Below are 21,588 nucleotides of genomic sequence, written 5' to 3' on the forward strand. Positions count from 1 at the left end.
CTGGAGCAAGTCCAGAGGAGGGCTACAAAGATGATGAGAGGACAGGAGCACCTGTTGTATGAGGACAGGCTGAGGGAACTGGGCCTGCTTAGCCTGGAAAAGACTGAGGGGAGACCTCATTAATGTGTATAAATATCTGAGGGGAGGGTGTTGAGAGGATGGAGCCGATCTCTTCTCTGTTGTGCCCAGCGACAGGACGAGAGGCGATGGGCACAAACTGAAGCACAAGGAGGTTCTGACTGGGTATGAGGGGGACACTTCTGTACTGTGAGGGCGACAGAGCACTGACACGGGCTGCCTAGAGGGGCTGTGGAGTCTCCTCTGGAGATCCCCAAAACAGACGGGAGGGGAGGGACACCCCGCCCCAGGGCGGTGTTAGCACGGCCGTTACTCCCCACACACGGCCCCACCCCGCCATGACGGCAGCGGGGCGACCCCTGCCCCTCCCCTTCCCTCCCTCCCGCCTCCTCCCCCGCGCCTGCGCAGTGCGAGGCCGCCGCTTTCCCGCCTGCGGCGGGTGCGTGAGGGGCCGGGGTGAGACGGGAGGGGAGGGGAGGGGAGGGGAGGGGAAGGGTCGCGGGGGTGCCGGGGGAGGTTGGGGTGGCGGTGAGGGGACAGTCGGGGGTCTCACCGGGTCTCGGTGCTCAGGTGGAGGATGACAGGAGGCCAGGAGCCGTTTTGCGTCAGGTTCGTCAGGTCTCCCGGCAGCTCGGGGTGCTTTTGGCAAGCTCTTGAGGTAAGTGGGCAGCCCCCCCCCCCCCCCCCCCCCAATTCCCCCTCAGGGTCGGTGAGGTGGCTCCGGGGTGGGTCTGGAGGTGACGATTTGTATGCTAAATGTTTTAAATCTGACTGTTGTGGAAAGCTGGGGGGATGTTGAGGAGCAGTTTGGTGTTTTAGCTCTCTGTTCTGCCAGTATGCTCTTGCCAGGGAAGCTTTTTTGTAGGCTGTGTGGGGGGGATGTGCTTTTATAGCTTCCTCAGGATTAACTGACTCAGGTTTGTCGATTAAATGCATGTAGTTATATGAGTTGTTTTCCTGCAGTCCATAAAAGAATTTCAGTCAGAAGAACATCTCCAGATCATTGAAGAAGAAACAGCACTCAATATAAAAGAAAATGACAAATCCCTTTATATTTGTGATCCTTTTAGAGGCGATGTTTTCAATCATCTCAGAAAGGTATGCTACCCATCAACTTGCTTACGTCAGCTGTATTCTTTCTTTTCTAGGAGCACTCATGGCCTTGCTTATGCACTGCATGTTCTTCTCACACTAAATATAGTAGTATTCAGTATACCCAATTAAAACTTTACTGCATGCTGTATTTAGGGATGAAGAAGATGAGCAAATACGGATTATCTTGAAGCAAGTGGAAAAATAAACAGTAGGATTGGTTCTGGTTCTGCTGGAGTCATTGAGTTGGCTCTCACTTTCTTTATTCCTGAGTAACATGAGTTCATTTGATCTGCAAAGAATTGTCCAGCAGATAAAGACAGACTATCTGGAATTCTGTGACATGCTAGGTGTAGCATCTGTTGCTTTTATTAAGACCAGAAAACCTAAGAGGATTGTACAGAAAATAGCAGAAAGTAAAAGCAGAACTGTCACCTACCTGGTGATGCTAGAAGAGGACAGGCCTTGCTTTGTCATTCAGGATTCAGCAACAAAGAAAACCTTCCCTGCACCAGTGTACCTTGTGCTCATTTTCTTTGTTTTCTGTTCTTACTTCATTGTAGCTTGGCTGTAGAATTGTTGGACCGCAGGTGGTCCTGTACTGTATGCAGTCCCAGCGATGTGTCCCAAGGGCGGAGTATCCCGTGTACAACATGACCATGGCCGATGTAACGATATCCTGTACCAGCCTTGAAAAAGATGTTAGGGTAATGCATTGTAAATGATGAATTGTTTAGCTGACTTTTCTGTGACATTTGCTTCAAATGGCTTATTGCTAAGGCATTAATCACAGTATATATACTAAGTGTAACTGTGCCTGTGTGTATACGTGTCTCGTCTTTCTGTAGTTTGTAGACTATGTATAGTTTATGTAAAGAATTGTATAATTGTATGGAGAAAGAGGATGTCTCCCTGTAAGTATGTAGTTTACAAATATGTATGTAGTGGTATATCTATGCATGTACATGTATAGTATTATATAAATGTATATAAAAGTGTAAGACATCATTAATATGGGAGTAAATGTATGTTTGGGGATTTTTATTAGCTGAAGGGGTAGATCATTTAGCTTGCTAGTTTGTCTCCAGCTAGCACGCTACAGATAACATGCTGTATTTTTGGTTTCTCAAAATACGTGGTAAACATTAAACATCCAGCCAGCTGTGGTGTCCATAGTTTATCTTAAATGCTTTCTTTTAATTATTCCAGCATCTCTTTCTAATTTATACTACCTAAAAAAAACAATCATCAGTACAATTTTTTTTCCTGGTACGGTATGATTGTAACATCTTTATTAAGGATATGTATTATATTCAGTTTACCATAAATGTAAGTAAAATTGGATTTATATTTGATATTTTTGATCACTTTCATATGCGTATACACTTTGGATTTATGAACAGGTGGTTTTTTTGTTAGGAGAAACCACATAGAACTGATTTTTTTTTCTTTATTTCTGTTTTTCCACACTTAGGAAGAAGTTCATAAATATGTGCAGATGATGGGTGGACGTGTGTACAGAGACCTCAACATGTCAGTAACTCATCTTATAGCTGGAGAAGTTGGCAGCAAGAAATACTTAGTAGCTGCTTCTCTGAAAAAACCTATTCTGCTTCCCTCTTGGGTTAAGGCATTGTGGGATAAATCTCAGCAAAGGTAAAACAAACAAAAATTTACTTTGTGATGAGGACTGGTAATTCTTACGGTGAAACACACTTATTTCTTCTACCAGTTAATTTTACTTGCTTGATTTTTTTTTTTCTCCTTTTCACTCCTTTAGCATGATGAGATATACCGATGTTAATATGGAAGACTACGCTTGTCCTATATTTCTTGGCTGTACAATTTGTGTAACTGGCTTAAGTAGCTTGGACCGGAAAGAAGTCCAGCGCCTCACGGCTGAACACGGTGGGCAATACACAGGACAGCTCAAGATGAATGAATGTACTCACCTCATAGTTCAAGAGCCAAAAGGTAGAACTCAGAGAAAATATTATTTTCCCTTTTTGAATTGAAGTAGTGTAAATATGCATAAGAGTTTAAACAGTCTGTGTCTGCTTCACTGGTAGTCTTACTGCTTCTATGCAGGGAAATAGTGTTGATGAGAAAAGTAACACGGGACACACTGGCTTTGCTCTAAAGGCATACAAAAGGAGAACAAAAGAAGAAAACAGAGATCCTGATAGAACTGAATGGAAGGGAAGAATAAAGAATAATCCTAGAGGGAAGGGAAGAAAAAAGAAAACTTAAGTTTTCTGGGAGAGTAGGATGGGACTTATTTTATACACTGATCGAAATTAGTTGGATTAGTTGAAATTAGTGGATTCATTATTTTTAACTATTCTTTGTACCTTCTGGATGCTATGTGAAGATCCTTCCTTCCCTCTTGTTTGTCGGTTTGTTGTGGGAAGAATGAGAAGCTTATTTCATAGCCTAGGAGAATGAGAATTTGGAGACAAGACAGTTACGTCTGATTTCTTCATATTTGTATGTGCAGGTGCTGTCTGCACTTTACGGCTCCTTTTTTTCCCAGTTGATATAGCAATGTTACTGAAAACATTTTGTAGGTGGGCTTTGTCACCATGAAATCACTTATTTGAGTTTTAAAATTTTAATGTCAATTCATCTTTCAGCGATCACTCTTTGAAACATTAATTTGTTAATAACTCGTGTCTTTTTCTTTTATTTGAATTTGAAAGGTCAGAAGTACGAATGTGCTAGAAAATGGAATGTGCATTGTGTGTCCGTGCAGTGGTTTTCTGACAGTATTGAGAAAGGCTTCTGTCAGGATGAGACAATGTATAAAATAGAGGGCAGATCAAAATCAAGTAACACACCCAGTACCTCAACGCCTACCAGTCACGCCAGCAAACCTGATAGTAAGTAAGACTTTTTAAGGTGCATTAAAGTAGGAAACATTTATAGCACTAAGAAAGAAGAACGGTTTTGAATAGTAGGATGCTGCCTGCTTTTGCAATGATAATGTTTGGAATGTTTATTTTCTGCTTTGTTTATGCTTAAAATGCAACAGATTACTTTTATGTACATTGTATATTCCAACATCTGTAGGCCTAAACATGTGAATAATTGTTTAGTCAGTTTGAATTAGGTATACCTGTCCACTTAAGAATCAACAGTGTGTAACTCTGTCCTAAAAAAAAAATAATAAAAAAATCAACAGGGCTGTTCCAACACTTGTAATTTAAATCAGGTGTCAGTTATGAATTAAACCTTAGAACAGCCTTAGAGGGAAAACAAATGCTGATTTTTCAAGTTTTTTTTTGTTTGTTCGTATTTTACTTAGCCTGTTACTTTTTTATTTTATATTTCATTTTTTTATTTTTCCTTTATTTTTATATATATATTTTATTTTACATTTCCTTTATTTTTCCTTTTTTCTTTTTTTTAGACTTCGTATTTCCTTTTTTAGACGTCACATTTCCTTTTAGCACAACAAAATCAAATGTGTCAGTTTCATATTTTGTTCAGTTAAATTGTGGAAAGAGAGGAACAAAAACTAATGCATCTTCTTTTATTTCTACTAAAGCTCATAACTTTTCGGACGTCAGCCACATCTCCAATATCAATTTGAGCGGTGTCAGTGAAACTGCTTGTAGTTCTGCTATGAGCAGCAGGCTGGATCCTCCTCCTGATGAGCTGGAAAACTTGGACATAAGTTCTTTTCAAGCCCCTGAAGATTTATTAGATGGCTGTCGAGTATGTTTAACAATCTGTGTTTTGAAATGGTCGGTCTTACTCTGTGGAAGCAAACTACACTGAGGTGCTGACAGTTCTGCTACAGTAGATGTTTTATCAGCCACAAATGCCATGTTTATGTTGTGGCCATATACTGTAGCTTGCATGTCACATGTATATGAAATTAATTATATTAAATATATACATATTTATAGAGAGAGAGATGTATTTAAATACTGTAGTGATTGGGTTCTAGAACTGGTGTACAGTGTTTCTTGATTTAAATTTTATTCTGTTATACAACTTCCCTGCTTAACTTTTGGCTGGGGGTTCATTCCATTAGTAAATATCCAAATTTTGCTAAAATAGCATACAAAGATTACTGCTCCAGTTACTGCTTAACTTCTTTTTTGCTGCTTCTCAGAAACTGCACCACTTGTGTTCTACAGCAGTTGTAACAAATTATACCAAAAAAATCCTACCACGTTTTTTTTTCCCTTTTTTTGTCTTTGTCAAAAGCCTTATTTGTTTCTGTGTTCTCTTTGTAGATCTATCTATGTGGTTTCAGTGGCAGGAAGCTGGACAAGATGAGAAGGCTCATTAACTGCGGTGGTGGTGTTCGATTTGATCAGCTTAATGAAGATGTTACCCATGTCATTCTGGGGGAAAACAGTAATGAACTGAAACACTTCTTGGACAAGACGCTTCACAGGTTCTGATAATTACATTGCCTATAGTCTATTTCTTCCTTATTTTCTTTATCCTACCACCTTGTAAACAAGAAAATACATATCGCTGTGAAAGTCTTGTTTAAGACAACTGTTTAGGAAGAATCACAACTGGTATTCACAACTACATCCTCATGTGCTTTTGAATATGCTGAGTTTTGGATAGGCATGGGTCACATCAGTAAAAAGAAAGCAAGCATTCTTATTGGTGAAAAAGAGGCATTAATGTATTAATATATTGAGGAAGAAGAATTTGGCAACCCAGAAGTGGGCAGATAAAATGTACATTGTAGGAGAGTAAGTATGAAGCTCTCTGTGCTCAGGCTGAAAGAATTAAGAAGCCTTAGAGCCTGTAAAGTGCACAACACTTGCTTAGTATTGGAGTTGCAGACTTTAGGTGCATATATGTATGCGTGTGTATACACACCAGTGGTTTGCAGAGTGGGAAGGAAGAATCCCGGTTTTGAAACCTGCTGTAACTTATTTGTATAACGCTTTATTTTATAGGCCTCATGTAGTGACAGCAAAATGGTTGCTGGAGTCATTTACTAAAGGTTATCTATGTGCAGTGGAGCAATATATCCCTCCCAACTACCAGCCGTTAGAGAATCCGATTTTGGAGCAACCTGGCGTGAAGTCAATTTTTCCCAAAAACAACAGTTTTTTGAAGAAAGAAACCGTGAATGTTACGAAGCGCCAGCAAGCTGCAGAAGATGACTTCTTGTCTCAATATCTAAATAATGATTCTACGTTAGGTAGGTTCTAGGCCCAGCACGCCACAGACAGCTTGTGAGTTGAATTTGAGTTTTGCAGCATTTACTTTTTAAAAATCAAATCACATCTGGTGTGTTAACTTCTGTATTGTATTTTAAAAATGAAATTGAAACAGGACCATATAGAGCATTTTATAATTTAAATCTGATGGAAGACAGCAAAATGCTACTACTTCTCCATGAAGCCATTGAGTCACCTTCAGGTTCCTGTAAAACAACTTTTTCTTTTTTCTCTTCCAGTTGAAGCTGAGAAACTACCATCTGGTGGCTTTAATGACGTTACTCGTGTGACTGTTCAAGAAGAAAATAATTCTTCTGTCTGTAATGGTTCTTTGGGAGAGCCTTCTGCACTGGTTGAAGGAGGCTTATTTGCCAGAAAGAGATTTCTTCTTCTGGGTTTTGGTGAAGAAGATGAGTCCTGCATTGCAGATATTATAAAGGAGAACGCTGGGAAAATTGTGCTGCCGCAAAGCAGAACCATTGCAGACTATGCTGTGGTGCCTTTACTGGGATGTTCTGTGAAGTCAACTGTTGGTGATGTTGTCACCAATACGTGGCTGGTAAGGAAGTTCACTTTTCGGTTCAGTGATTAAGCAGAATGTATTAGATATAAGTCTTGTCAGAAAGCAGAGTTACTGGTGGCTTGTATGCAAATAAGGTACTGAGAAATTGGCCTTATTTTATTGGAAATGTGCTAAATGACAGCAGGCTTTAAAGCCTTTGTGTGTTTGAGGTATCTTTCACTTGTTTGAGTTTATTTTCTATAGTTTTGCTAAATAAAAGTTTGTTGTCACAACTCAAAGGCTTTTCATATGAGATTCTACCAGTATTTTCTCTAAATAATGAATTTGTAGATGAGAAGTTGACTAATAATGATTTCATTTGACGTCTTTGTGCTTACTGTTTCTTGCTACATGCTCTCTGCCACATCAGAAAGCTGTGGAAAGTCATCTTTATAACTCAAGGTCAAGAAAACATTAATTACACTTACCAAGAGGGGGCACATGATCTAGACTAGCTGCTGTTAGTAGGTTTTAGTACTAGATAACTAAAGTGAATCTATGCAGAGCCTCAGATCATATGTTGAATTACTTCAAGGGAGTCTCCGGAGTTGGAAGAGTAGTAACTGAAAAGTTCTGAAAAATGTCTAAGTCAGTCAAACCTGGCACAAATAAAATTATCCAGAAGAGAATGATAGCTTGTGAAATAATTTGTCTCAAGCATAAGGATGGAAGCAGGCTTACTTGTTACTGCGTCCGTAAATGCTATTGTACAGTTCCTGCAATGTTGTTTTTTTGCTATTTATTTGTCTCAATTTGCATTTTTATCTCAATCATATTCTTTTTTTTTTTTTTCCCTAAGGTAACATGTGTGGAAGAGCAGGTCCTTTTAGATCCCCAGTCCAATCCACTTTTCACACCAGTCCCAGTAATGGAAGGAGTTACTCCCTTGGTGGACTGTGTTCTTTCCTTTAGCCAGTTCACTGGTGCAGAGAGAGATTCCCTAGCTTATCTGGCAGGACTGCTAGGAGCAAGGTATGTCTCCTGTTAATGTTCCTTCTTGTTGTTAGGCAGCCAACGTGATGAAATCCGTAATGCATTTCATTTATTCTTTTACAGGACTAAAAAATCTTGGTGTAAAGCTCTTTCGGACTCTGTTAATTTATGTTGCTGAAGCTATGAGGCATTAATATGCAATTCTTTATTTCTCTCTCCTTTAGAGAAGTTTAGTGTATTTTCACAGGGACTAATTTCTGCCAGAATCCCGAGTCTCATATTTCTCATATTTGCTGACAAAAAGGACAGGTTTTCAGATATTAGGCCTTCTGAATTGCTCTTCGGAGTCCAGGAGCGGACTGTTGTTCCTCTTCTTCAGTAATATCTGGTCCAGCCTCATATCCAGGGCCAGTGCACCATTTCCTAGAATGGTGAATTACTTGCTTACAGTCCATCAGGAGCTTTGAGAAGCATTAACAAAGCCACGTTCAGTCTGGGAGTGGCAAAAATGTATATTCTCATAACAGAGTATCGTTTGATCTGATTCGCAGTCTGTTTGAACTGAAGTGTTTGCTGGTGAGCTCTCAGTCCTTCTGTCTTGTAAAACTGGAAAAATTGTAACATGAAAACTGTTGTTTGTTTGGAAACAATGTTTGTCAGCTCCAGAAGGGAATCCAGCCTGTCCTGTAAATCTTGCAGAAAAATCTTAGGCCCAGTACATGGAGTGTACATACTAAGTGGATGGCTGTAGGTAATTCTGCTGGTTCTCCTTCACTTGCTTGAATGTGTTTTATAGTACTGTAAACTTTCCCTAAGTTAACCTTGTCATGACTAAAGAAATGTTTTATTAATCTAATTTTAGGGTCCAGGAATTCTTTGTGCGAAAAGCCAATGCAAAAAAGGGGATGTTTGCCAGCACGCATCTCGTGGTGAAAGAGCCGAGTGGTTCCAAGTACGAGGCTGCAAAGAAATGGAATTTGCCTGCGGTCACTGTAGCTTGGCTTTTGCAGTCTGCAAGGACAGGAAAGAGAGCAGATGAGAGCAAGTTCTTGGTTGAAAATGCAGAGGCTGAAGGTTGGTTATTAGCAAACTAAGGGAGTATGTAAGAAAGGTTAGGTGAATGAAGTTGCTATTTAAATAAATGTATATGAGATTTGTGTTTAAAAGAAAAATCAGATTGCATGTTTATGTTTGCTTTGTTTCTCTTAAAGATAAGGAGAGTTCCGTTACTCAACTTAATGACAAGACACCAGCAACTATTAAATCTCCCGATTCTCCAGAACGACCTACTTATCTGCTTGAAGCTGGAAAAAAAGCACCTGTGACCCCTCTTGATATCAACAGGTTCCAGAGTAAAGCTTTCCAAGCTGTGATCTCTCATCACATTGGGAAGACCGCAAGCCCTCATGCACAAGGGGCACTGCCACAAAAAGAACCGTCTTTGCACCTTGACACACCATCAAAGTTTCTTTCCAAAGACAAGTTATTCAAGCCTTCCTTTGATGTAAAGGTAATGTTCTTTGCAAGTTTTTTAAGTCAGTAGAGCCAGTAGGGTTAAAAATCTGCATAAACTTAAAAAGAAAACAGAAACTTGATCTTAGGTCTCTTTAAGCTGTTCACATGCAGCCTTCCCATTTTGAATAAAGCCAGGAAAAATGCCTTTATTTATTTACATGCATTTCTAGTTAATGACCTGTGGATGAAATCTATTGTGTAGTAGATACTGTAATGTCCTTAACAAAGCTCCTTTGTGCCTATTGCATCTTAGGTGTTCTACACCTCACAGCATGTATTCCTCCAGATACTGAAAAATAGTTACTTGTTCTGTGATGAAATGCTACTTTAAAATTATTATGTTAAAAAGTATCATTATAACTGCTATAAAGCTGTTACTGCAAGTTGAAAAATGGACTGGGGATTTGGGCTCCTTGTCTCATTCTGAAAACCGTGAAAAACTACTAGCCTTAAAACAAAACAAAGGAGCCTCTGACACTTGGGAGTATCTATGCTGGAATAACTCTTGAGTGACCTGAGTGCTTTTGGGAAGTCCTTCAGGTTTGTTTTTGTCTTCAAGGCCTTCAGTAAAAAGTGAATTCACTGAATTCCTGTGAAATTATTGGGGTCTTATGCATGCACACACCCCTCCCCCAACAGAATAAAACATTACAGAATTGGAATTATCAAGTGTTCTTTTGGGGTAATTCTGTTTCATGAAGCTAGTTCTCTGCTTTTTGAAATCTAATAGTTTGCTACCCTGATAACTTTCAAAAGCAAGATACTTTAGGTTAAAATTCTTCATATAAAAAAAAAAAAAAAAAAGAGCTTGGTGTTTTAATAGTTCGGAGGGAATCACATATCTTCCTTACCCAAGAAGTTGCATATGAATGTTAGTAAATTAAAGCACTGGTTTGGAATTAAGAATACCTGGATTTGGCTGCTGGTTTTTCCATTAAAGCAATTTTCATTGATAGCAATGAAAAAGATCATTAATCTTGTTTCTGTTTTACTTAATCCTAGTCTTAGGGTCTGCATATCTTGTACTGTTCTTGTGCAATGGTACTGTATTTGCATTGCTTACTACTACTGTAGTACGTGGTCCTGGTTTATGAGTATGAGATCTTACTACTGGATTTATGAAATTTTCACTTGAGTGAAAATACTGGTTGCAATGTGTTCATGAAAGTCAGTCAGTTATTTCTTTTTTTGGTAGGATGCTCTGGCGGCTTTGGAAACTCCAGGAGGCCTTGGTCAAAAAAGCAGGAAGCTGAGCACACCTCTCTCTGAAGTCATTGGCAGGAACTTGAAATTGGCACTGGCAAACAGCACACGGAATGCAGAAGCTTTTACTGCCAGCCCTCAGTTGAAAGCTGCACAGCCAGAAGCGGTAGGAAATGCTGGAAAGCAAAGAATTTCAAATCTGTATAACTACCCAAATACTAAGTAGGTGCTAAGCAGCATGCTATATAAATCTGTAGCAATCCAATTTTTGTAATATTAGGATAGAAGGATTTTATCCCACTTAAATTCCTAGGCTTCAGATGAGTAGGATCAAATAGTCTGCTTTGGGCTAAAGTTCAGGGTTGTATTCTAATCTACCCTACTGAAAGAAAACAGAAAAAGAAGCAGGAGAAAAGGATGTGTACTACTTGCCATGGTAGTCCACAGTATATTGTAAAAGACGGGCAAGAAAGCTAATGGTGTTCAGTAAAGGAAGGCTATCACTTGTTATTTTGTAGTTCTTTATATTGCTCTTTTTCATTCTAATACAGTGAAATACGTTGTGGCATCAGGTTTGATAATTCCCTAATTTCAGTGTACAGGAAGTGCTCAGTCTGATGAGAGGAGAACAATATGGTTTGGGGAGGCTGAGTGAGAGTAAATCTTTTGTCTTTGGATTCCTCGTGTTTGGAATAATAGTGCTCTCTTGACCATGGGGACTGGGAGTAGCAAGCACAGAAAAAATGTGTTTATCTTTCTTGTTAGTGTATATGTTATCACATATTACACTAAATATTTAAATATTGTTGTTATTGATACTGAAACCTTCTAAACATGACTTTTTTTTTTTTTTCCTTCTTGACCAGGAAGAAGAGCCCAAGCCTCTAGCTGATGTTGTTATCTGTGTTAGTAAAAAGCTTAGTAAGAGGCAAAGTGAACTGAATGCGGTAGCAGCTTCTCTTGGCGCAGAGTACAGGTATCAGCTGATCTAAGCAGCTTCTAAGCTTCTGCACTGTTAGGAATTCTAATAAATATGAGTCTTGGCATTATAATATTCTTATCTACATGACCTTTTGCTATAGCTGAACTTTAGATTTCACTATCTTAAATGATTTCTGTTGCAAAATATGCCTATCTTTTTCTGCTGTCTCTGTGTTCCTGATAAGTCTGTCTTGGAAAGACTGTTTGTCCTGAAATCTTCTAGAAGCACAGGAAAATATTCTTTCTTTCTCTTTTTTGCAGAAGACTCAAGGTGTTTCAGCTTTTGAGTAGTTTAAAATATATATTTTGGATTTTGAATCTGATCTTTGGTTCAAAACTAATTGTTTTACAGATCGTAAGCTTTTCTAAGAACAGAAAGCTTGCCGTGCTTAACTAAAATAGGTTGTCACTAGGACGAACTACAAAATAACTGCTGTGATTTAAGACAATTCTGGTCTTGCTAAACCCTGTTTATGTATTTTATTACTGACTGCTCTAAAAGTTTTCGTTCGTAACATGGATGATGAAAATGGAGATTAAAATTGATATAAAATATACAGATTATTATTTTATAATACATTAATATAATATATAATTATAACATGTATTATAGATATATTAATGTTCATATATTTTATATTCTAATTGAAATAGCATTGGACTTTTTTATCAGTATAAACTTACTTATTTTGAGCTTCAAGAATTAGCATTTCAGTTGCAGCTCAGTGCATCAATGAAAAGCAAAGCTCTAATATTATGTCATACATTCTTTTAGAAACTGATTTGGAAGTTCATTTACTTAAATAAAAAGAAAAACAAACAAACCCTCTCATACCTTTCTCAGACTGACTTTTGTTTACTTCAGGAATATTTTCAGAAGAAACTGAAGGTGTTCTATCTTGAAACTCATTGCTGCCTTTTTTTTTTTGGTGAAGAAGCAGGCTCATTATTTATTTAGGCATAACAAAATAAGCAAAACGGTATTTTATCATGAGCGAAGGACAGGAAAATTTCTCGGATTGGCTTCTGATCCTTTCTGGTAGCAAATTATATCCTCAAGTTGCATTTCATTTTCCTTTCTAGATGGTCTTTTGATGAATCAGTAACACACTTCATCTACAAGGGAGGGCAAAATGACAACAACAAGGAGTATAGATCCGTTAAAGAACGGGGGATACATATTGTTTCGGAACACTGGCTTTTAGAGGTATGGAAATTGCTTTGTTCCCTTACTAAAAGTAAAGGGAAACAGAGGCTTAAAACTAGTTAGATGGTAATTGATTTTCTGTTTAAATTTACATGGAACATATATAGGAACTGATGCTTTATGTTCCACTTTGAATTTATAAATTGAACAGTTTTCACTAGTGTACTTTTACCTTGTTCTCCATGAGGAGAAAAGGAATTCTATTCCATTTGACAATTCTGCTACGTTCCTCAGAATGAGAGCTACATTTTTCTCTTGTGAAAACTATCTTTTCAGTGATGCTTTTATTATGCTTTCCCTATGCTTAGATGTGGAACTTCTCTTATTTTTCAACCAGTTTCTCATCTTTCATATGTTAACTGATGTTGTTACAGAGTGCCCAAGAATATAAACGGCTTCCTGAATCTCTCTTTCCTCACACCTACAATCCCAAAATGAGTCTGGACATCAGTGCAGTGCAGGATGTCAGGCTTTCCTCCTCGGGTAAGCTTCCATCAACTGGAAAACCAGCAGAAGAAAATGAGGTATAGTGTGTGATATAAATTCATGTTCTATGACACCATGGGGATTCAGTTCACTTAATCATTATGTTTAATGAAATAAATAAATTTGATGCTTAGTGATGCTCTGGATCAGGTTTAGCTAGTAATTAATAGCAGCTACTGGAGGAGGATCTTTCAGGTTTTTCCTGCATTTGTAACCCTCTTCTAAGGCAGTGGAGGGAAACCCAGACACTTCAGGGTTTCAGTGTGCTTTCCAAATTTGAAATAATGTAGTCTATGCTTTGCTTTTTCTTGTAAATGAGTAAGAGATCCAAGGCATAAACTCAACCTAGCAGACGTTTAGACTGCAGAGCAGGTGTTGCCATTGATGCTGTTGTTCACTTGTCGTGCTGTCATTGTGGTGGCAGAAAGGTTAGCGTATTCTAAAGCAAGACTGTTAATCTTCAGAATTTGTGCAAGTGTTGAACAAGGGTAAAAAGCAAAAATTTGGGAGTTTGAGAATTCTACTTGTCTTCATTGGTTTTAGATTATTCCGGTGGATGAAGATGATGCTGAGGATGATGTCACTACCGACCAACTAAAGGAAACAGTCCATACAGGAGAAGAACAAACCGTAACAAGTGAATCCAAAGGAGGTAAATAAAAATCCTTGCTTTCAAAATAGTTGCAGAATGTCAAACTGCCTATATAAGCTTTTTACAGTGCTGAACATTCAGATCTGGAAGCTTTAGGTACCATATTTATATACCAGTCAAATACAGCTAGCCCTCATTGTTGCTGCATTTGAGAGAAATGTTTTGCTCTCTAGTTTAAAGATTTTTATTGGCTCATAAGAAAATTGTGATCATCCATAACAAATTACTTGCCTTCTGTTTCTTTGTTTTTAAAAACACTGACGTTTGATTTTAATGTGACAAATCAATATTTTAGACTATACATTTCCATGTGATATACAGACGTGTTACAGGAGAATTGTTGATACAAACTAGATCACATGGGCCATTTCAGAAGGGATCCAAATGGGAATTCCTACTTGTGCCTAGAAATAGGTGACTAGGGGCATGCATCATTTTCCTAGATACTTTTTCCCTTCTTAATATATTGTCTGCATCTTGATGTGGGGGAGGGAAATTTATTTGAATTTCTGCACTTCTCACCTGTTGCAATATAACGCTCCTGATCCTGTGGGCTTTGTTTATTCTCTTGAAGTTTTGACCCAAGCACTAGAAATGAGGGAGAACTTCCAGAGACAACTGCAGGAGATCATGTCTGCCACATCAATAGTGAGACCACAAGGACAGAGAGGATCCCTTTCGAGGAGCAGTTTTGACGGTTCTCCAACTACTCCCGATAGCACACGGCCCATGCGAAATGGCCGCAGTAGGGTTTTGGAAGCTCTAAGGTATTGATTTGCATTTTGAAGCACCTTATTTTGTCCTCTGTATTCATTCTCAGACAGTTACTGAAACATGAACAGGTCTGCAGGGTTTTCAGATGTATTGTCTTTCTCTACTGATGTACTTCAGTTGATTCTTTTGTAATTCAGTCTTTCACAAGACCTGCTAGACAGACTCAGAATATTCTATTAATCGTAAGATTACCCATAAGTGGGTCTGTCTCACTTTTCAAGCAATAGTAGAATGATTGCTTTTTAGTTTTGAATTGAATTATGCTGATTTCTTTTTCTTCAGATTAGTTAATGTTCTTAGAGATATTTTTTTTAAGAAAACAGTGTTGCAGTACTTCAGTACGTAGCTCATATACAAATAGTTCCTTACAGAAGCGCTTTGCAGGAATACTGCTCCTCTTTTTCTTTTCTCTCTAAATCACAGTGAAAAGAATTTGAGCTCTAACAGAGCTGAGCTACAGTGAGAGATTAATTGAAACCTTGCAAAATTATTCCGTTTAGCTTGGTATTTATTTGCAAATTAATAGGTTCAGTAAAGAGCAAAGTACACTTTACGGAATAATTACAGAATAATATATCAGCATGACATGTAATAAAAAAGTCTCCTACTTATGTTTTGGCTGACTTTTTTCAGCCACGCTGACACTTAGATACACAAAGCCAGGCTGCCAGGGTTGTTTTTATGTTGAAGCTTTCTCATTTTCTATCCATGCTTTCTAATAAAGCCACTTGGATGCTACAGTTGATGTGATCCTAACACATTACCTTCTAGGATGTGTTCTGTAAAACAAACAACTATTTGAAGTATCTATGCTTTTTGCCTCAGGCAGTCCCGTCAAGCACTTATGGATATAAACACCGAGCCTTCCCAGAGTGAGCAAATCATTTGGGATGACCCTACTGCAAGGGAGGAGAGAGCAAAACTTGTCAGCAACTTTCAGTGGCCCAACAGTCCTTCCCAGTACCCAGAGCAAGTTCAGAGTAACGTCAATAAGAACACGGATGAGTCTGTCTTCAGAGAATCCATAGGTGATTCAGAGATTGCTGGTATAGGTAAAATCACAAATAAAATGTTATTTTTCTTTGTAACAGCATTAGGTGGATCTCTGGGGCTTTAAAAATACGTCCGTGTTTGCATTCTATTTTAAAAACAGTAGAAAATGAGCATTGTTGGTATTTCTTGGATGAAGATACAATTTTACGTCTTTGAGCTCTGTTATGTATTGCTGTTTCTTAAAGAAGAGCTTTCCTATCCATTTGCTATTTGTGGTCAAACACCAAGACAGCACTTGTCTGAAAAAATAGCCTGGATCAACTTCAAGAAATCTCTCTTGTATTTTTATTTGGAACCCCATCTGGTTTCCAGGTAACAAGTCAGGTAGATAGAGTGGAATGCAAACGGAAATGCCAGTAGCAGAGTCTTCTTAATTGTAAAACCAGCGGGTGGTTTTTGGACATTTAGAATAACTTTTTTTTTTTTTTTTACTTTTTATATTCAGCCAAAGACAAGTCGTGTAACAGTATTTTAATTTCACAGCTGTTCCTGAGGCTGAGGACGGAGATTTGATGGAAGGTGTAAAGAATCCTGTACACAGAGATCCTGAAACACCCATTAAGGATAACCTGATCCCCACTCCACAGGCTCCCAGCATTGCTTTCCCTCTGGCTAACCCTGCCGTGGCACCACAGCCCAAAGAAAAGGTTTGTCTTATGAAGAAATGTTAATAAGGACAGGTGCTTTAAGAGATACAACTATACTTTAAGAAATTTTGAACTTCACTGTGAATACCTGAATTTAAAATCTTGTAGTGGATTACTTCTTTGCAGCTCAGTTTATGTCCCCTATTCTGCAAGATTTTGAACAAATAATGGCTGCGTGAATAAATAAAGCTCACTTGTCCAGACAAATGAAACTTTTTGTTGTGTTAGCAAAATAGTTCCTGATGGAACACTGAGGTGGGCTGTGTGTGTTACCCGGAACTCCTCCAGCCATGTTAGAATGATGGAAAAAAAGGGTTAGGCCTTTGTTTCCTTGGTAGTATGTGGAATTCATGCTGAAGTACAAAACAAGTATGTGGCTTGTGTCCATCCGCCTCCCCTGCCAAAAACCTGGTTTAAAAATTCCGTGTGTTATAGTGAACTTGGAAAGCGCTAGGAAAATAAGTCGAGTCCTTTGCTTGCCATGTATCACGACAGCCAAACTTTAGAGGCATGAAGTGCCCTGTTAAATGAGCTGAGGTGGAAACGCACGACAGCCCTTGAAGTTACAGAAAGCCTGAAAGGAGGAAGCAGTGCGATAGGTGGGCGATGGCTGCGTTCAACTTGGCATCCAGTGACCCTGAATGAAGGATTAGTTTTTATGACAGATCCCTTCAGTTGTGCCCTGAAGAAAGGGGGAGCCAAGAAGATGTTAAGCAGGAGCCTAATGTCAATTTGATGAGATCCAGCTTTTGTCAAGTGATTGACGGGTTCGGTTCTTCTTTTCCTGGCTAAAAGGAAATACAAAAATAACCCAGAATGGTTGGCAGAGATACAGTCAGCTGTCAGCGCAGTCTTTGTCATATTTTCAAAATGTCTTACTGTATTTTCAGGCCGTTGCAGAAGATGAGAAGGCTGATGAAGAGCCAGAAAAACACCGTAAATTTCAGCTGTCTTCTCTTAATCCTCAAGAAAGATTTGATTACTGCCATCTGATTGAGGAATTAGGTACCAGATCCTTGTGAAATGCACAGAATAGTGTGTCTGTAAGCTGCTCAGCTGTGGCTCTCTGGGAAAAGAAAGGGCTTCTGTTGATGACTCACCAGATTGGAGGCCTCAAATTTATGGTTTTCTGTGCTTGTGAGCAATTCCTTGGATATATTGTTGTTATGTGAGTGATCAGCTTTGCCGTAAAACTGCAGGAGACAAAACCATTGCTGTTTCTTTTAGCTGTCTCCACAACAGCCTCATTCTTCACTGTTGGGGGTGTTTAGGATCTGCCCTCCTCTGGTGTCTCGTTCCTGTCTGTGTTACATTGGCACTTTCTTTTTATCAGAGCCACTCTTTCTGCCTGCTCCTCCTTCCTTGGCAGCTTCTGCCCATGTCACTTAGATTGGGGTTATCTGTGTAAATTTGAGTTAAGCATATTTTTATTTAAATGCATACAATTCTTGCTTTGAGTGATCCTTTGTGGTACAGCCTGACCCTTAAATAACTTTCAAATTCATTCCTCAATTCCAAGGTGGAATAGTACTTGAGAAGCAGTGCTTTGATCCAAGTTGCACACACATCATCGTGGGCCATCCTCTTCGAAATGAAAAATTCCTGGCCTCGATGGCAGCTGGGAAGTGGGTGCTTCATCGTTCCTACCTGGAGGCATGTCGAGCAGCTGGCTGCTTTGTTCAGGCATGTAATCTTATTGAGAAATTAGGATGTTGCACTTCTTTTCATGCATGTGTGTTTTGTGTTTTTTTTTTTTTTTGTACCTTACTGGGAAAGGACATAACCTCTGAAAGGCAAATAGCAATTTGGGGTGCCCCAACGGGGGGGCAGTTTTTATGTATGGAAAAGATACTTCTGTGCAATTAAGAACCATATCAAATTTTAACTAATGCTGCTTTCCCAGATAAAATTGATCTACAAAGCTACAGTGGGTTGGGACTTTTTGGACATTGTTGTTTTTTATTTGTTTTTCTTTATCTTCGGGGAAAAACAATACTAAAGTTGGGAGGACTTCTTTGTAATTCAAGCTTATGATTGTTCTAGGAAGAAGATTACGAGTGGGGAAATAATTCCATACTTAATGTTTTGTCTGGAATCAATGTAAACCAGAAGAAACTAGCGCTCGCAGCCATGAGATGGAGGAAAAAAATTCATAAAGGAAGGCAAGAAACTGGTATTGCTGAGGTATTTAGATACTTGTTGAATGTAAGCTGTACGGTGTGGGTGGCCAGGCCAGCGGTTGTCACCAGAACTTCACTGGCAGAGCAAGTTCATCTCTCATCTTAATAGGAACAAAATGGCTTAGCTGGGTGTTTTCCTAGTTAAGTAATTTTGTTTTTTAAGAATTTTTTTGTGCTAATATATTAAAATTAGGTCCTTATCTGTTCCTGAACTGTTGTTCATTCTTTTGCAAAGCTAGACACATACATACCAACGGGTGTAAATGTCCATCAGCCATCAAGGTGCCATTGTTTGTGCTTCGGAGCTCTGACCGGGGACCCAAATTTTTCTTAAAAGGAAACCTCAGCTGGTGCTTGCAGTGATAGAAGTGCTGTGCTGTGCCGTGTAGGTGAACACAGCTCCCTGGGCAGCATTTCCATAGCTCTAGCAATGAGTGTTCTATGCACTGCAAACAAGGCACACGTTCTCACTTTTCCAAAAGCACCTGCTGTGATTTTTACCATGCAAGTTCCACAGTGTTTCAGTGAGATTTTTGAAAGTGGGACTTGAGCTCCACAAACCTTTTAAACTCCTCTCTCAAACCAGGAATTGAAGAGTTCAATGAAAGGTAGAAATGCTGCTGCTGTGTCAGTTGCATCAGTGTAACGCTTGACTTGAAGATATTTATAGTAACCTTTTTAAAATGAGTGCTTGTAACAAACCCTCTGTTCTGCTTGCCTGTTTGGAGACCCAATGGCCAGAGGTGCTTTTACTATAACTGAGTATGTAATACAGTGCACAGAGCAGAGGTTAAAAATGTTGTTTTCAGTAGCTGTTTTTCTTAAAAATGTGGTTTTGTACATCAGTGTCTGTTCTGGAAAAAAAATACTCATTGCCAAGTGTTTTTTAATGCCCCTCTCGCTATGTGGGTGAAAGGGCTTGGTGGCAAGCTGCTGGAGTGTGTGGGGTTGGCTCAACAGCTATTAGGAATCGTTTTGTTGGTTTTTTTATATTTAAGAAAGACGAAAGCAGGTGATAGCAAATCTTCATCTGATGGATGTTCCTGAAAGAGATAAATGATGGACCCCTAAGTGTGTACTTTCGTAGTAAATTGAGTTTCTTCTCTAGGGAGCCTTCAGTGGCTGGAAAGTGATCCTGAATGTTGATCAGACCAAGGAAGCAGGGTTCCGACGCCTTCTTCAGTCAGGAGGAGCAAAGGTATGTATGTTACTGGTTTAGTTTTGTTTTCGAAAAAAATAAGGACGTTTTTATCTCTTTTGTATTTAAGATATTAGTAACAATTTCTGGCCCCAGCTCTCATAAGAGGATCAACCCTCTTGAAAGGTACACGATGGTACAGGAAGCACTGTAAATGGTATTTAGTTTTGTATTGGTTTGCTGCTTAACTTGATGAATGTGAATTTATAGGTCATGAACTGCATTTGTCTCCCTTGGGGAGGAAACAGAAAAATAAGCTAGTTCTTGTCTTTCGTGTTTTAATTGGCAGGTGTTTTCTGGTCATTCCGCATCTTTCTTCAAAGAAGCGACTCATCTCTTTGCTGACTTCAGTAAGCTGAAGCCAGACGACTCCCGGGTGAACGTAGCCGAGGCAGCAGCCCAGGGAGTGAACTGCTTGAAGCCCGAGTACATCGCCGACTACCTCATCCAGGTGCGTGTGCCCGGGGCGCTGTCAGGAGGGACAGGTCAGGCCCCTCACCTCTAGCAAGCCAGGTCACTGGGAACCTGCAAAGTGGCTGCTGCTGTGTTGGCAACGAGCCTCTTTGCCAGCAATTATGGCCATAAATGCCAGTGCTGAGTTATTTCGATCCGTGGCTGCAAATTTTAACAAGTCGTGCTGTAACATGACTTGTTCCAGTGCTGGCAGTCGGATCTGTTGCAGGGCAGGGAGCTTGCAAAATATTCAAAATGTAGGTGCGCAATGTTCGTTTTATTACTTTAAAACTTGGAAAGCAAATGAGCTGTTTCTTCCTTCTCAGAAGCTTCTCCTTGAGCTAAGCCACTTTTTTTTCTCCCTTCATTTATTGAAGGAGCCACCTCCCCCGATGGAGTCTTACTGCCTGCCAGAAGCTGAACTTTATTTTCAGAACAACAAAGAACTTGGGACTGGATTATCCCAGAAAAGAAAAGCAGCGGGGGAAATGAGCAGAGTCAAGAGATCCAGGATACGCTGAGAAAATTTGGTGTTTTTAACTTGTACATTTTGTATTTATATTTTTTCATTCTTACCATGAAAATTAAAAGCTTTGAGTGCCACTTCTAATTTGTCCTGAGATTAAAATAAGCTTATAGGAATACTCATAGGAAAGATTGCTTTGGTTACTGGTACCATCCAAAACTGTTGCAAGAGCTTATTCAAAAAATATTTTGTCTCCATAATGTTATGATAACTATTACGGATTTGGTTTAGACACCACTGTGTAATAATAGTTAAATACTTTGTGAGGGGCTTAGTTCATCTTTTATCTGTGTGTTGTGGGAAAAACAGCAGTTGATGAGAATGCTGTTACATTTGCACACAGCAATGGAATTAGAAGAGGGAAAACATAAAACCTGTTGGTTTCTTTTGCGGCAAAAAAAAGGGGGGGGGGAACAGACCGAAAAAGGGCTTACAAATTTTGCTACTAATGGTGGATATAATAAATTATTTCTATAAAATGTTTTCTGCGTTTCTGCCATTCTGAATGCTGATGATTGTGTTAAGCAAACCTAGAACTAACTCTTCTTCACAGGAGCTGAAGTCTGGCTGAGCTCTGTTTGAGGCTGCAGCAGGAACCAGAGGTAGAACAGAGCTGTTAGTTTCCAGCTGCTGGAAACGTTCTTGGTCAGACAAGCAGAATGTTTGACAAGTTATTTGACATTTCAGTAGCTGTGGGGTCCGGGTGTGTTTGCTGAGAGCGTTCTGTATGCCAGTTGCACCATGCTGGGCTGGGTAAAGGTGCTTAGCCCTGCTTTTTAAATCAGAAGAGCTTTATTTAAGCAGCTGGAATTGCTGCAGCCCTGGCTGCAGGGCCCCAGTAGAGGTGCCC

The 21,588-nt window shown here is 39.3% G+C and overlaps 1 protein-coding gene across 5 annotated transcripts; it reads left to right on the top strand.

The window, feature by feature from the left end:
* Window positions 1-411: 411 nt before the first annotated feature.
* On the top strand, window positions 412-20,817 carry TOPBP1 (DNA topoisomerase II binding protein 1). Of its 5 annotated transcripts, none has more exons than XM_027450147.3 (28): window positions 412-517; window positions 649-736; window positions 1,042-1,176; window positions 1,734-1,877; window positions 2,645-2,826; window positions 2,951-3,144; window positions 3,870-4,049; window positions 4,718-4,887; window positions 5,415-5,578; window positions 6,102-6,349; window positions 6,608-6,927; window positions 7,730-7,902; window positions 8,726-8,937; window positions 9,075-9,373; window positions 10,574-10,747; window positions 11,448-11,557; window positions 12,646-12,769; window positions 13,144-13,293; window positions 13,799-13,907; window positions 14,482-14,674; window positions 15,507-15,733; window positions 16,218-16,381; window positions 17,272-17,386; window positions 17,901-18,064; window positions 18,425-18,565; window positions 19,670-19,759; window positions 20,049-20,210; window positions 20,590-20,817. In XM_027450147.3, the coding sequence occupies exons 1-28, from the start codon at window positions 417-419 to the stop codon at window positions 20,731-20,733; spliced, it is 4,677 nt and encodes a 1,558-aa protein (XP_027305948.3). In that variant the 5' UTR covers window positions 412-416; the 3' UTR covers window positions 20,734-20,817. The 5 variants fall into 5 exon arrangements, with proteins under 5 accessions (XP_027305948.3, XP_071889506.1, XP_071889509.1 ...); XM_072033405.1 differs by having other exon boundaries at window positions 15,507-15,709; XM_072033407.1 differs by having other exon boundaries at window positions 477-534.
* Window positions 20,818-21,588: the final 771 nt, after the last annotated feature.

The sequence above is a fragment of the Anas platyrhynchos genome, chromosome 2, assembly GCF_047663525.1.
Source record: "Anas platyrhynchos isolate ZD024472 breed Pekin duck chromosome 2, IASCAAS_PekinDuck_T2T, whole genome shotgun sequence".
Classification (NCBI taxonomy): Eukaryota; Metazoa; Chordata; class Aves; order Anseriformes; family Anatidae; genus Anas; species Anas platyrhynchos.

Coding starts and splice junctions, on each gene's coding strand:
- TOPBP1 (XM_027450147.3), top strand. CDS start 417: ATGACGGCAGCGGGGCGACCCCTGCCCCTCCCCTTCCCTCCCTCCCGC. Junction 1,177..1,733: donor TTTTCAATCATCTCAGAAAG/GTATGCTACCCA, acceptor ACTTCATTGTAG/CTTGGCTGTAGAATTGTTGG. Junction 15,734..16,217: donor TTCAGAGATTGCTGGTATAG/GTAAAATCACAA, acceptor TTAATTTCACAG/CTGTTCCTGAGGCTGAGGAC.